The 15,385-nt window shown below is 41.7% G+C and overlaps 2 protein-coding genes across 2 annotated transcripts; one reads left to right on the forward strand and one right to left on the reverse strand.

Annotated features, from left to right (window-relative positions):
* Positions 1-586: 586 nt before the first annotated feature.
* On the reverse strand, positions 587-4,942 carry LOC308318365 (trypsin-like; the record flags this gene model as incomplete). Its single annotated transcript, XM_080767894.1, has 6 exons — positions 587-739; positions 2,307-2,443; positions 3,297-3,460; positions 3,790-3,888; positions 4,266-4,422; positions 4,903-4,942. The coding sequence occupies 6 exons, from the start codon at positions 4,940-4,942 to the stop codon at positions 587-589; spliced, it is 750 nt and encodes a 249-aa protein (XP_080624020.1).
* Positions 4,943-6,274: 1,332 nt separating this feature from the next.
* On the forward strand, positions 6,275-9,053 carry LOC308318364 (serine protease 1-like; the record flags this gene model as incomplete). The annotated part of the gene is made up of 5 exons (XM_080767893.1): positions 6,275-6,314; positions 6,925-7,078; positions 7,790-8,049; positions 8,525-8,661; positions 8,901-9,053. 5 exons carry the CDS (start codon positions 6,275-6,277, stop codon positions 9,051-9,053), a joined length of 744 nt encoding a protein of 247 aa, XP_080624019.1.
* Positions 9,054-15,385: the final 6,332 nt, after the last annotated feature.

Genomic DNA, 15,385 nt, shown 5'->3' on the forward strand with positions numbered 1-15,385 from the left:
ACTCCACTTCCTCCACACTCATAATAACAGGCCTAAAGATGAACCCCATGGTGTTAAAAAGTTTTCAAGTGACCATCAGGAATTTCGGACACGACACTCTATAAGGTCATGGTTTCAGGTTGTTCTTTCAATTGATTGATTGATTGATTGATTGAAAATTGTATTAACAGTTTGCAGAATGGATACAGTTCAAGGAAAGTACAGGTCAATACAAAATCTTCCAAGAGGATAAAGAAAAAGAAAAAGAAAAATACTTAAAACAGCAAGTGGAATGCTGGTTAGACTGTGGTACAACTATCTAATGTTATTCTATTGAAATCACTCAAAGACAAAAGACATGGATGAGTATGTTACTACGGACTTTATTGTGTGTTTTACACTCTGTTAACTCTGTGCCATCCAGATGTAAGAGACAGAGAGACATCATCCGTGAGAGGGTAATGGAAAGAGCAGGAAATAATGCATGAGTGGAACATGAGTTGTAATGGAAAAAGGAATGTGGTTAGTCAGGTGGTCTGTGGTGGGTAAGGAACAACAGGTAGAGTATAGAGAAAGATGGATGGGAAGATAGGTGCAGATGCGGTTTTCAGGGGTTGGCTGCCAAGGTATCTTGGATCCAGTGATGAAACTCGCACACTTTGACATACACACCAGGATAGCCGGGCACAGCGCACCCCTGGCCCCATGACACCAGACCGTGGAGTTCTCCAGAACACACCAGAGGACTGCCAGAGTCACCCTGTCCAAAACAAAAAGAGAGTGTTTTTGTCTACTGCTGTAAGGATAGATTTATATGATATATCATCTACCACTGTTTTAGCCCCACCATGACAATGTGCATTGCACATCTATACAAATGTTCCATAAAGGCACGTGGAAGTTGGGATGTAGGTTTATACTCTATTTTGTAGTTACACGCTATATTGTAGTGAGTAGTTTAGCTTTATCATAACGGCTGTTGTTATTGGTTTGGCAAGATATATCATACTGTAGCATAAGAGAAAAACTCAAATCTGGCTGTCCATACTCATTTGGTGCCCTAAAGCTTAAGCAAGCTCAAACTTTCTTTTATCTCTGTGCTTATTTCTTCATGTGACACCCAAACAATACATTAATGTATTGCAAAGTTTGTTTTCCGTATTGCTAATAGCATCATAGACCATTATCCAAGTGGAAAGTGAGTCTGGAAGATGCTGAACCTGTTTCATAACAAGCAATGTGGAACAAAACAAGCGAGTTGTGCCAAGCACAACCAAGTCTTCTATTATGGAAAGATATACACACGCAGATGGCATACAATACCAAGCTAGAATAATGCTTAGTGTGGAAAATTGCCAGGGAATGTAAATACATTAAAATGAGATATTTCTCATATATTTTGTGTGTGTGTGTGTGTGTGTGTGACGTGTGTGTGTGTGTGTGTGTGTGTGTGTGTATATATATATATATATATATATATATATATTTATTTATTTTTGTCCGCCTTTAACCCATCCCAACAATTATAGGAGCATTGTGCTAATACACAGATGCAATAGATCACAGGAAATCAACACGACTGCAAAGCAAGAAAACAAATATACCTAAGTGTATTTGATATATTGAATGTGCATTGAACTGTACATTTTACACAGTCAGAGTTATTATTACAATAGCATATCTGTAGTGGTTGAAAGTGATCTCCCTAAGCTTCCATTGAGACATGTTGATCCTGGTGCCAAGTAGGACACCTACTGGTTAACAATGTCAATGGAAGCAGAACGCACACCGGATTGAAGTTCAGACCTCTTTGCAATTACCATTAATTTTATGCTTTTATGAAATGCATTTACATATACTTTGGTCACAATTAAAAAAAATATTTGTTTATTTGTTGACATTTCTGCCTGGCCTAGCTCAACTACTGTATTAGTTAACTAACCCCCCTTTCACAGCGTGGTGCATTCATAGTGAAAATAACTGATCTATAAGATCATGAGTTGTGAGCTTGTAGATCAGTTATTTTAAGTATTTTTTAATGCTTTTACTTTTTTTAATGATATGCCCAAAATAGTGATTGATTACAATTTCATAATTTTATTAAATGATTGACAATCAATATTTCTGTATACTCAATTAAATTGATTCGTTTGATTAACTGTTTCGCAGAGATTCACATCCTTTCAGTGGTGTGATAAGAAGTTTCCATTATCAACCGCTGTAGCTGTACATAAAGGCAAACTTTGTCAACCACAGAAAGCAACGTTAGGTCAATCACTCCACAAAGTACTGTGTGTTTATTCTTGTCTTTCCCAGGCAGTACTTACATTGCATGCATCTCGGCCTCCATCCATGTACCCAGCACACACCATCCGACGAGAGATCATACCGGGGTAGGCATTCTCACAGTCGGCTTCATCCGTAATGGGCACATCCAGACACTGCAGAAGGACGGGCATGTTGACTGAAACAGGTCAAACACACAATGAGAGAGAGAAACGGCTGTGCATATCTATCAGAAAACATACAGTATAGTACAGTAGCTGGTTAGTCCATTTTCTATTTTATTTTTCAAAACAAATGGAAGAAATATTCTTGTAAATATTGTAACTGTACCCTACAATACCAAGCCAGAATATAGTGTGTAAATCTAAAGGTGAGAAAAATCTATTAAGTTTGTGTTATGTTATGTACCCTGTCCTATCCAAAGTCATTGATGGTAAAGAAAGAAACAAATGGTATCGTGGAAAAACACAATGCACTGTCAACCTTTTAATTTCAAGGACCCCCATTTTGAGATGCATTTAGGGATCAGGCCACGCACCCTAGTTTCCTTTGATTTGAATCATGTGGAAATTGGCGTGACTCCTATGTGACTTCTTGTGACTTTATGCGGCCAACCGTGACCTCATTCGTCTATGACGTATCTATGATGTATGACTTCAAATGTGGGCAAGGTTTCAGCCCGATCCGAGCCCCATTGACTTCCATTATAAAAGTTAGTAAATATTAAAAAAATATATAAAACATTAGTGAAGGTATTAACGTACCTATCCTATACTGGCAGTTTGCACAAGACATTTGGCACTGATTGGTCCAGTGGTTTCACTGGTTTGCAAGATTAGCTCCAGGCAAACACACAGACATCAGGCACAGACAGACAGACTATAGCCTCTTATAAACAGCTAGACTCCCTGCAGAGCCACTTTGTAAAAAACGTTGATATAATTTCACATACATTTACATAAATATGATTATAATTATGCTCTAGTGTAATTATTAATGCTACAATATAAAGATCAGTGGTATCAGCTCACCCTCCTCTCCCACGGCAGTGTTACCCCAGCCAGACACAGAGCAGGGCATGCCCTCCATTGGACAGCTCGTGGGCAGAAGGATGGGTGCCACCGCCTCGGTCACCTCCACAGGGTGGTAAAGCTTGATCATCATAATGTCATAGTCCAGGGTCTGGTAGTCATAGCTGGAAACAGGTGAATAATTAAGGTGTGTATTGATGGATGGAATTGGATCATTGTTGTTGTGATTTGTTATGTTTAGATAATATACATTCAGAAGAAAAGGCCTAACTTCTAAATTAAATAGTTTTTTATTATTAGGCCCCCTCCTTCCCCCCCCCCCCCCATCTAATGTAGAGGGCCAATTATATTAATTAAGGAGTAAAGTCTACAAATTATGTCTTCATCGAAAATAGCCAATCTATAAGATCACACAACACAGTTTGTAGAGCTGACATTTTCACAGAATATAGAGACACTAGGGGTTCATGTGGGTAATGAATGTTTTGCTCACTCTGAGTGCCAAATGATGGTGTCTATCTTCACCAGCTGCTCGGTGCCTTCAAACACACGGAGGTCGTGTTCTCCCAGCATGACCTGCATATAGTAGGGACTGAGAGAGGACAGGATGGGTTTATAAAAAGGTAATTTGCTGTCTATACATCTATAAACATTGTATATTATTTAACCAGTAAGACGCCCTGAGGGCGTGTCACAAGGCCATATATGGAGCATGTCACGAGGCGTGACTGACTGACGGGAGATGCAGGTGTGTGTGTGTGTGTGTGTGTGTGTGTGTGTGTGTGTGTGCGCGCACACAGTATGTTTTGCCTACTTGTATTGTTAAACTAGTTGTATTGTGCTGTATGTGTATATGTGGCAATAAACACCTGACCACACCATCATGGTACATTGAATACTAAATACTAAACCAAATTCCTTGTATGAACCTCATACAATAAAGTGTTTCTGAGTTATTTTTATACTCACTTGTACCAACAGTGGGCGACAGAGAGCACCCACTGCTTGTTGATGAGCACGCCGCCACAGAAATGATAACCGTAGTTGAGAGAGGCCATGTAGGGTCGAGAGTGAGGCTCACACTCCTGTCCGCCAATGATCCTCCCATCCTCACGGGGGACTGCCGCTGTGACACACAGGGGTTAATTAACAGAGGGGGGAATTAACTATGCAAGTCACATTCACAACAATTCACAATGCATCGTAGGCTACTTTCACAGCTTGTTTTATATATAGATCATCTGACGAATAGTGAAATTAACTTATCTACAAACTCACAATGTGTTTCATGGCGATGCATTGTGAGCTTGTAGATCTGCTCTTTTTGATGCTTGAAAAATCACAGATAATTAACATGTCCAAATATGGATTCCAGGGTTAATGTGGTTAAAGCCACATTTATTAAATCAGATTTATTGATAATTGTAATCTCAAAGGATACTATGCAGCTCTAAGAAGCTCTTTGAGCTTCTTAGAAAAGCCTACAGTGCTTTTCTGTGCATGCCATGTGTGCATTTCGTGGCTTGCATATGTGTATACACATATGCACTTGAGTGGACGCTTGTGTGTATTAGTTAATGTGCATGTGTGTGCGTGTATGGATTACCAGCAGCTCCAACCAGCAGAAGAAGGGCCAGCAGTGTCATCATGATGCCTGGTGAATGATCAGAAGACATCGGGAAACACTGTGGCTCCTATTTATATCCAACCCCAAGTCCATTCTGAACCCCCCCCCCCTTTAATCAAACACCCACATCCCAGTCCTCACCCCCTCACCTAAACCTCCCCCAACCCCATCCCTCCCTCCCACCAAACGGGCACCCCTGTCCCATGCTTGTTATCATGCCCTAATTCCCTTATCGGTCTACTAAAACCACCGTACACACACCCTCACCCTCCTCTCCCATGGCAGTGTTACCCCAGACACACACACACACACACACACACACACACACACACACACACACACACACACACACACACACACACACACACAGTAGTAATTATACCAGTAGTAATTATATACCTCCCGGTTTTATGGGGAAATGGAAGGCGGGGCTTTTCAGAGTAAAATCTGCCCATGTGCCTTTATTTTGACAAGTGTTAAAATGTTGACTTTACAAAAATCTATATTGAATAAGATTACTTTACATTTGTGCTGTAGGATTGTTAAAACGTCTCAGTGCAAAACAGGATTCATTACATGATATTTTATATTTATATTGACGAAAACAGACTTGTCATTCATTTGGATGGCAGCCATCCCCAAAACTCTGTTTGGCTGTTTTCCTTTGGCCTGAGTTAATCATCAGAATTGTGAAAATATAGACATGACCTTGGTCTTTGCCTTGGTCACTCTGTGGCACTAAGCCACTTGGAAGACAGTGAGTGAGACAAATAAAAACCTATGTAATGTTATTTAAGAACAACCAAAGCTGTTCCCAGTTTTTGCTAAGTATATTGTTAATAGTTTTTAGTTTAGCTTTTTATTTTATTGTATTATTTGAACCATATTTTACATTGGTCATGTATCTGTAGTGTATTGTGCTGCTTATGACAATGAAAGCTGTATATTTAAAGATAAGATTTGAAAATTAACAATATTCTCGGTGCAGCACAACACGTCTGCACTTGAATGTATGTCATGTTAACTTGCATTGCCCCTATAATAAAGAAAGAAAGACAACATTAAATTAAAATATCATTATATAACGGCAGTGAGAACACGACGAGAGAAAAAATAAAATGAAATGAATTAAGGTTACGTGTGAGTTTTCCCAGATTGTGATGACAGGTCAATTTTGGAGATAGGGGGCATTTTCTGGGTGGGAACAGGGGCAGAGGGAGTAAACAGGTGGGGGTTGGATGGGGGGGGGGGGGTTCTGGTCAGCACACAGATGGCATGAGGTATAAATGCTGTGAATGACAGAACAGTCTTGTCCAGTTCGAGTAGAGGAAGACTTGAGTAAGGCTACAGGATGATCGGCCTTATCGTACTCACACTCCTGGGTGCTGCAGGTAAAACACACGCTCGGCCGTTCACATGCGTGCACACTGCGCGTACACACACACACACACACACACACACACACACACACACACACACACACACACACACACAGACAATATGACAACAATAAGCAAGACAAATACAAATACTGTAGACACAAAAAGGAAATGAAATCAAAAAGACGAGACAAGACAAAAATTAAGGGAAACAAAAAAATATATAGTAAAAAATAAAAAAATATTATTATTTTAATAAACTATTGGTAAAAGTTATAAGAATATTAGTCGAACCGCCATATGAATGACTGACTGGACAATTAGTCCGAAATATCAGGGAGTCTCAGCTCATGTTTAAAAAAGGGTCCCACATTTCACTGAATTTTATCAGGGAGCCACCCAGCAAAGCATATGATTCTTTAGTTATAGGTTTAAACTTTATGCTTTACACTGGGGGTTTTACTCTGTATATAGCCTCAAAGTCCAGCCGTCTGCTGTCCAGCCTCTCCCACCCCTCACTGGGGAAGATTCTGGGAGGAAAACAGAAATGGGGCGAGTGGTCTTGCTACCTCCTGGATATGCGTTCTTCTCAATTGCCGTCTCTCCCCTTCCTGTCTTTCAGTGGCAGCCCCCATGGATGACAAGATAGTGGGAGGTTACCAGTGTGAGGCTCACTCACAGCCCTGGCAGGTGTCCATCAACCTCGGCTATCACTACTGCGGAGGCTCCCTCATCAACGACAAGTGGATCATCTCTGCTGCCCACTGCTGGCAAAAGTAAATATTACAGTATGGCTTACTTGAGTTCAGTCAGTGGTTTTCAACCTTTTTCATATCAAGGCCTAATATTTATTCTGCATTTGAACCACGGTCCACTGACTGATGAGATTTAGCCTCTCGGACCCAAAACTGAAGAATATTTTGTTATTGTTGGATAAGATTTCATCCACAATTCCATGCTGTATTGATGGTACCATAGGAGAGACAACACGCAAACGTTGATCAATATATATATTTTATTATCCAACTGTGTAGACTTCTTGTAAAATAAACAATTAACAATAATCACACTATTGAGCAAAATGAGAGCGTAAAATGAAACCATAAGGGTCTGTTTGGTTTCATTTTTCGCTCTCAAGAGTTAAAGATCTTTAAGGGTGCACTTGGTTACCAACATCATTTAGCTGGGGACCACCTGGAACCCCCTCAAGGACCACTGGTTGAAAACCACAGCTTTAGGGCATTATTTTTATTGGATTTCATATGTTTTGTTCAAGAGAATCAATGCGTGTCTTTTGAATAGATCTATAGATCTATCTAATAGATCTATGTGGGTTGGGGTTAGGGATAAATCTAAGTGTAAAATAAATTCAAGCAGACACTCTCACTCTCTCTCTCTCTCTCTCTCTCTCTCTCTCTCTCTCTCTCGTCTCTCTTACGTGAATTTCCCTGTCCGTGTTGTGTTTGGTCTTCTCTCTCTTAATTCAGCCCCTATTCCCTGATTGCCATCCTGGGAGAAAACCACATCTACAAGTACGAGGGCACAGAGCAGTACATGTCCGTTGATGCCATCTACTGGCACCAGAGCTACGATTACCAGACTCTGGATTACGACATCATGCTGATGAGGCTGGCCCATCCTGCCGATCTCACCGAGTATGTCAAGCCCATAGCCCTGCCCCAGGCCTGCCCCAAGGTCGGCGACATGTGCCTGGTGTCTGGATGGGGCAACATCTACACTGATTCAGGTATGGTTTGAGAGAGGAGAAAAAAATATTTTAAAAAAATGTAAAAAAAAAATATATATATATATATATATATATATATAAGAAGAATAAGAATTGTTGCTTTTTGTGTGGAAAATCTCATCCCAATATATGTTCAGTTCAGGAAGAAATCACTCTCCTAAGTATATTGTGTGTCCGGAAGCCGAAGATTTTGTTATTCGCTCCTGTCCGTGTGTGTGTTTGTGTGTGTGTGTGTGTGTGTGTGATTCCGTATGTCTATGGTGCTATACCAGGCCTCTTTCTTTTTGGATTATAATAACCCTATTGCAAAAAAAGTTTAACTGTATCAGAAAGGCTATTTCCCCGTCATGTCCTGTCCTGCCAGCTGGAACCCATGTCTCCAGCTATGCAGGTACGAGTGACCTACCCAGCCCTTTGTGTGCATGGAATAAAGCTGTACTGTATTATGTCTCCACCTTTCTATCACACCATCCAGTGTTCAACCCATTTTACCTGCAGTGTGTGGATGTTCCTATCTTGTCTGATAAGGAATGCGATAATTCCTACCCTGGCAAGATAACTGACCGTATGGTGTGTGCCGGATACCTGGAGGGTGGCAAGGATTCCTGTCAGGTATTCGAAACATAATAATCTGTATGGCATGACACCGTAAACTGGTGGACCAGTGGTATACTATACAAGTATACAATAACCGCAGCTGTCCTGGACAAATATGTGAATTATTGTAAATGTTCATTTATTAATTCATACTGTGTTTTTGGCTCTTTTGCTCTCCACTCACCCCTTCTATTCTCTTGTCCTCTCCTCATCTGCCCTGTACCATCTGTCTCCTCTCCTTTCCCCTTGCTCAGGGTGACTCCGGTGGTCCTCTGGTCTGTAATGGGGAGCTGCAGGGCATTGTCTCCTGGGGCACCGGCTGTGCTCAGCCAAACTACCCCGGAGTCTACACCAAGGTCTGTTCTCTGCTACCCTGGATCGACGAAATCCTCACTAACTACAGCTAGGCCCCCCACATCCAATCACAGGAGACGTGCAAGGGAAACTTTTGAGGGAGAACAACTGAGAGCGAAATAGAGAGAGAGAGAGAGAGAGAGAGAGAGAGAGAGAGAGAGAGAGAGAGAGAGAGAGAGAGAGAGAGAGAGAGAGAGAGAGAGAGAGTAAAAAAGAGATGTGCCACTCTCCAGTATAGCACAGAAGGGGTTCCAGCCTGATCAATAAAATGACTTCCTTGATGCCATTTGTGCATTTGTTTTACTTGTGTATTTGTTCTATTTGTTTATTCAAAGATGATGGGAATACAAATAGTAAAAATGCTGGTTGTTTACTCAACACTGAAACAAAGAAGACATACTGTGTAAGGAAGTCTGGTTAGCCGCATTATACTGTATATATTATCACCTGCATTTGGCAAACTATTAACTATAATAGTACAGTATGAGAATACATTTATTTGGTTTCAACGGACGATAGGTCGTCACTATGGCGAAAGAGAGAAAATAATAGACCAGCATGCTTTCCAAGCAGCTGGTAAAAAAACCAATATGATAATATATCACAAAACACTGTAGAAAAGATAACCTGGAGGCCCTGTGATTGGTTTGAATAGAAAGGCCGGATAGAGATTGAAAACACATTGTGACAAATGCACATAATGTTTTTGTATTTATTTGCTTGACCTATGGCTATGCATATTATTATGTAGGTGTGACATGTGGAGTGACTTTACAATTAATTTGAACATTTCTGGTTCACATGAGCGGTAACGGGTCTGATACAGGGTGTAATTGTAGCCCAAACATTAGACTCTCGTAGAGGTTCCTTTTCGATTCTGACGAAACCTCTACGAGAGTCTAATGTTTGGGCTAGGGTAATTGAATGATTGATGGTGTCACCCAACTTTATTTATAGAGGAAGTGACACAGGAAGTGGGGATCAAATGGACAAACAAACCTAGGTGCACGTTTGACAGAGAGGAGCTCCATGGCGCCAGATAGTCCGACCGTTTAAATCATCGTTTGGTTTTTACAGTCTATGGTTTAAAGTAAACGCGTAGTATCTGCAGCCAAGAGGAAGGACAGACGAGCCAACGGGAACAGGAACGCGCTGTTGCTGCCGTTGGATAATGGATACTATCGGTCGTTTGGAATCACAGTTGCCGGCGTGCGTGGAGTCAGACCGAGACATCACGTCAATAACGGTGAGACCATTCCAAACATCTCGTCCTTGTTGGATTATCATAGGCCCTAGCCCCTAGGGGTACATCGGGAGCGGACTCTTCATGCTGTGTGGATTATAGGAACTTTAACACTAAGGTCTGAAGAAAAACAGCTAAATTTGCATGTGCTTAAATTCACATTTAGAATTATTTTCAGATGTCTAGATTCTCTGAGATGATAGAATGGTGATGGATGATGATGCTCATGGACAAGCTTCATGGGCAAAGATAATCAACTTCTAAATAATAAAAAACGGTCAAAATGACCTCTCAGACCTTCTAGAATCTAGTGAGACTATAGTGCGCGTGCACGCGGAGAGGAGGACCGACGCGAGTCGCGCGACTGCTCTTTTGTTTATTTGAACTTGTTTTATTGTTTGATGTTGTGACTTGTGACCCGGCCTATGGGGTTGCTGGGCCTGGGACTCATTTGGGGAGGGGTATTCTTGAGTAGTGGTTGATTTCGGTTGTTTCCCAAAGTAAACAGTGTATATTGCTTGCCATTCTGTTTGCTCAACAACATCCTTTGGTGGCTTCTATATAAAATACCACAGATTTAACCCGACGATCCCGTTGTTTTTCCCTTTAGCAATAATTATCCTTTCAATGTAAAAGGCCGATTGTTACATGGTGGCCCATTGATTGAAATATTTATAAGTTTAACAGTTTAACAAATTAACAGTTTGCAGAATTACAGTACATTTCCAGCACAAACTCAATACAAAGACTGTTAACTGTGAGTGGACGACCCAATTAAGCATTCCACTTGTTTACAACAGGCCCGGGTCCACCTTGTTCAATTCATCAAAACATTTAGAGACGTACAAATAGACACTTCTATATAGTTAAAGAACAGAACAGGAATTCATCATAAAGGAAGCAAAAAGGGGAAAGAAACATATACAGTGAGAGGAAAGGGGGGGGGGGGGGTGGGGGGGGATTCAGATTTTACGGGGGCCAGTTTCGAATTGCAGCCGTCCGTAGGTGCCCTTTGAGAGCGGTTTTGAAGGAGTCAAGGCATTCACATGTCTTAATGACTGTTGGTAGGGAGTTCCACATTTTGGTGGCATAGGAGCGAAAATAATTTAGTCCCTTGTTTGTGCCGAATCTGGGTTGTACATAGTTTGTTGCACTCCCTCTGGTGTTGTGGGTGTGGACTTCGTTTACATTAAGGAAGTATTTAGACAGGTAGGCCTACATGGGTATCTTGGTGGTGTATCAAATCGTGTGGACCAGACCCATTGCAAGATGCTGTACTCTGTCGTCGACCCTAAGCCATCCCAGCCTGTCAAAGTGGGCAGGGGTGAGGGGTGTGAGGCCAAGTAGGAGCCTGACCAGTTTGTTTTGGGATGTCTGGAGCCTTGTTTTAAGGGCCTTTGAGGTGCTGTGGCACCAAGAGGTGCATGCATAGTCAAAGAAACCTTGTACGAGGGCTCCTGTTAAGGTCTTCAAGGTGTTTTTGTTGACCAGTGAGGAGATCCTGTAAAGGAATCTTGTTCTTTGATTGACTTTTTTGATTACTTTGGTGGCCATTTTATCACCGGAAAGATTGGCCTCCAGGATGGAACCTTGGTAGGTAATTTCATCTTTTCGTGTGATAATATTGTCACCCACTCTAACCAAGAAGCCATCTGCCTTGCTGAGATTACTATTTGATCCGAAGAGAATGGATTCAGTTTTTCCCAGGTGTAAGGATAGTTTATCAGCGAGCCAGGTGCAGATTCTACCGAGTTCAGAGCTGAGGGTCTTTTCAACCTGCAGTTTGTTCCTGTCCGAGACCAGCAGTGCTGAGTCATCTGCGAACAGGAACAAGTTGCGGGTGTAAAGGTATTATAGTGCATGGAAGCCCAAATTGTTATTTGTTGAAAAACGAGTGAAGCCCAAATAATACACTCTAAAAAAAGATTCACAAGGGGTTTTAAGAGGGGTTTTGAACTTTTGACTTCCAGAGCTTCCAGGTCTTTTACTGGTTTAACCACATCCAGCAACTCCAGTGGCTGTGGATATTCAATGGGTCCCTTCTGTTAGTCATTCTGCTATATTGTGTATAACGTAATGAATTTGTATTGAGGGGTAACCATGATGTATTTGATCTAACTATTGTACCCTCGGTCCCCTTTCTGTAGGGTCCGAGGGTCCCGAAACGGGCTAACGGACCCCCCCCCCCCCGCTATTCATGTCAGTGGAAGTTGCTCAGTGGCATTTTGAAGCACCCGGAAGGACTGTCTATTTCCGCCTTTTTGGGCGCATTTCCGCATTGGTCCAATGTGGAAGTGCAACCGAGCGCTCAATGTTAAAGCCCAGCTGCACGGGGTTTCCTCGTCATGAATCCACTGGGCCGCCTGCAGTCCTTCATCTTACCACTAGGGCCCCGTGCTTCAACTGGAAAGCCTCACTGGCCCCTTGTGGGTTTTACCAGATTGTTTGTTGGACCATGTGCCAGCCTGTTGAGTGTTGAATGAGGACATAGGCATATCTGCCAGATTGCGGCAGTGTTGTCCAGCAGGGGGAGTGGTTTCACCAGGCTAATACTGGCCTGGGCCATTAATAATTAAAAGTACATATTTTGGATTGTGTTGGCTGTGATTACTTTTGCTGTGAGCCTGTGACAGTATTCAGTCCTGTAATCAAAAGATCAGAAACCCTAGATCTGTAGTATTTTGTTCCTCATTCTCTCAATTGACCCATACTGTGTGAGAGCAGTTTCAGCTGCCGAGAATGAGGAAAGAGTGCTGACGGTCACAGAGCACACTTTTTGATTTAGGAAAATACACTACCCATACCTGAGGTTTGAGGAGTTAATACCATACATACATGCATGCCTGTATGGCTGTCTCTAACAGTGGACATTTTTGTTCATGACAAAGACAATATATACATGTATGTATTGTGTTATATATGTATTTCATGATCTGAAAAGCTGAGAACGTACAAGCAGTACATTTTTATTGAAGCCTATATTTAATCTCTACTGAATAAGAAATGGATATTTTCGCTGCCATTTAAATTATAAAAGCTACAAGGTTATTCTACAACTCTTCATTATGATGGTTATAGAACTTCTCAGGCTAATAAAACCAAAATCTTTGAATCTGTATTTTACATGTTGTTCCGTAAATATCAGATATTGTTTGTAGGAAGTTGTAGAAGGATGGTGGTTTTGTTCACATTTTGTGGCGGTTCAGCACTTCAGGCAGCGATTGACCCTAGGCAGTGATTGAGGGGTACATTCCTTCACTCGTCCTCAATCAACTCAAAATGATCATAGATATGGAAATTATGACTGCTGTGTCTGATTAACGAGTGATGACACCTGGGATCTGATCAGCTTGGGCTATTTAAACAAAGCTCACATCAGCACTGAGGCTCATTCTTCTCTGCGAGGGGCACAGCGGAAAGATATAATCCACTTCACACATCGAATTGAACTATATGTTCTCTTGAGCTGTAACTGTTTACCTCCTCTTAAAGCAACCTCCAGAGTTTACTGAAATACTTGCTGTGTTGGGAAGACTTTTGTTCATGTATTTATCCCCCCCCCCCCCCTGCCTTTGTTAGAATCTTTGCAATACTATAAGGGAAGGATATAATACATTTATAATAAAGTTGGCTGATACAATACAATGACCTCTGGATGCATGTACTGTACCAATGGGCATCAAATACTCTTTTGACATCCCATACTGTTTGCCTGTAATTGGCAGAGACTATTTCTTGTAACTTGTTGACATCTATGGCATCTGTCTATATGTCTATGGTTACCCCATCCCCTCATGCACATTGGAAGAGACAGGGACAGGGCCTCTTTCTTGCATATTTTTGAGTTTTGTATCTTTTCCTTGCATGGCTGGCTGCACGGTTACAACTACATGTACAGCACGTTACTTGTGTTGGTACTTGGAAATGAATAGCTTTGGTCAAGTCTGTGTAAATGATTGATCTGTACGGAAGCTCACAGCAGCAAATGGCCATCGATAGCGTCTTAGCGTCTGTTGTAAACTCTAAGTACTGGTAGTGTGTGCAGGCTGGGTGGTGTGATAATCCGGTTGAAGTATTCCTTCGGTACGGTGACTGTGGCGGCGGGCCCGGGAGAACAATAACGCGACACGAGACAGTATCACGCTAAAGGTTCACAAAGTTTATTACACAAACGGGAACATGTATAGTGCTGGATCGTAATGAAGATATGAGACATAATAACGTGCCTGCAGCAAGGCTGACCTTGCTGTCTGAGATGTCTCTCGTAGCCACAGATCAGGCAGTACACAATACATATCAAGTACACTGTGTCTCACGTTCAAGACATGGGCGATCATGATTATAACAGCGTCTACACAAAAATGCTATGAATGGTACTTGATGTCACATACGAAAACCACAAAGTGGACCTGTACGCATGGCCTATCGCAGGTCATGGATAAGGTCAGAGAGAGGAGGATGAGGCATGGGCAGTGGACAGTGTTAAGATGAGGTCAGAGAGAGAAGGTTGATCCCCACCCCTTGTTGCATTCAGGAGGGCACCCATAATCAAAGGTACAGTCATGTACACAAATATGGTTCAGAGAAAGACCACATGGCTGACAACAACTGTAATGTACAGATGTGGTATATGTGTGCCTGCTGCAACAACACATCAGACAAATCATTCAATCATCCCCACACTGGAAAGAAAATTCCTATTCGTCAATTCATTGCAAATCGACACACGTGATTTAGTTACTATGTCCTTGTGGTCTGGCATATGTAGGGCAAACTAAACGACCCCTCAAACAGAGAATATCAGAACACAAAACTGCAATCTGTACGCAAACCATGGTTCACCTTCATTAAAAGTCTGTGGGATTGAGAGATTCGAGATGCCCAGCAGAGGGGGTGATATTCTAAAGAGACTAGCCCAAAGAGAAATGCAGTGGATATACACACTCAATACTATCACACCCAATGGACTGAATGATGATTATAGCTTAAAATGCTTTTTGGGTTAAGATTAGCTTTAATGCCTGGATGTGTAACTGAGATACTATGCCTCAAAAATGCTTATTCAAATCAGTTTATGATTGGACCCTGTTGATTGACTTAAGATTTCAGCTGTAGGTGAACTCTGACCCTTTTGTATAAATT

Source organism: Protomyctophum bolini (genome assembly GCF_963924005.1).
Source record: "Protomyctophum bolini genome assembly, chromosome: 7".
Lineage (NCBI taxonomy): Eukaryota > Metazoa > Chordata > Actinopteri > Myctophiformes > Myctophidae > Protomyctophum > Protomyctophum bolini.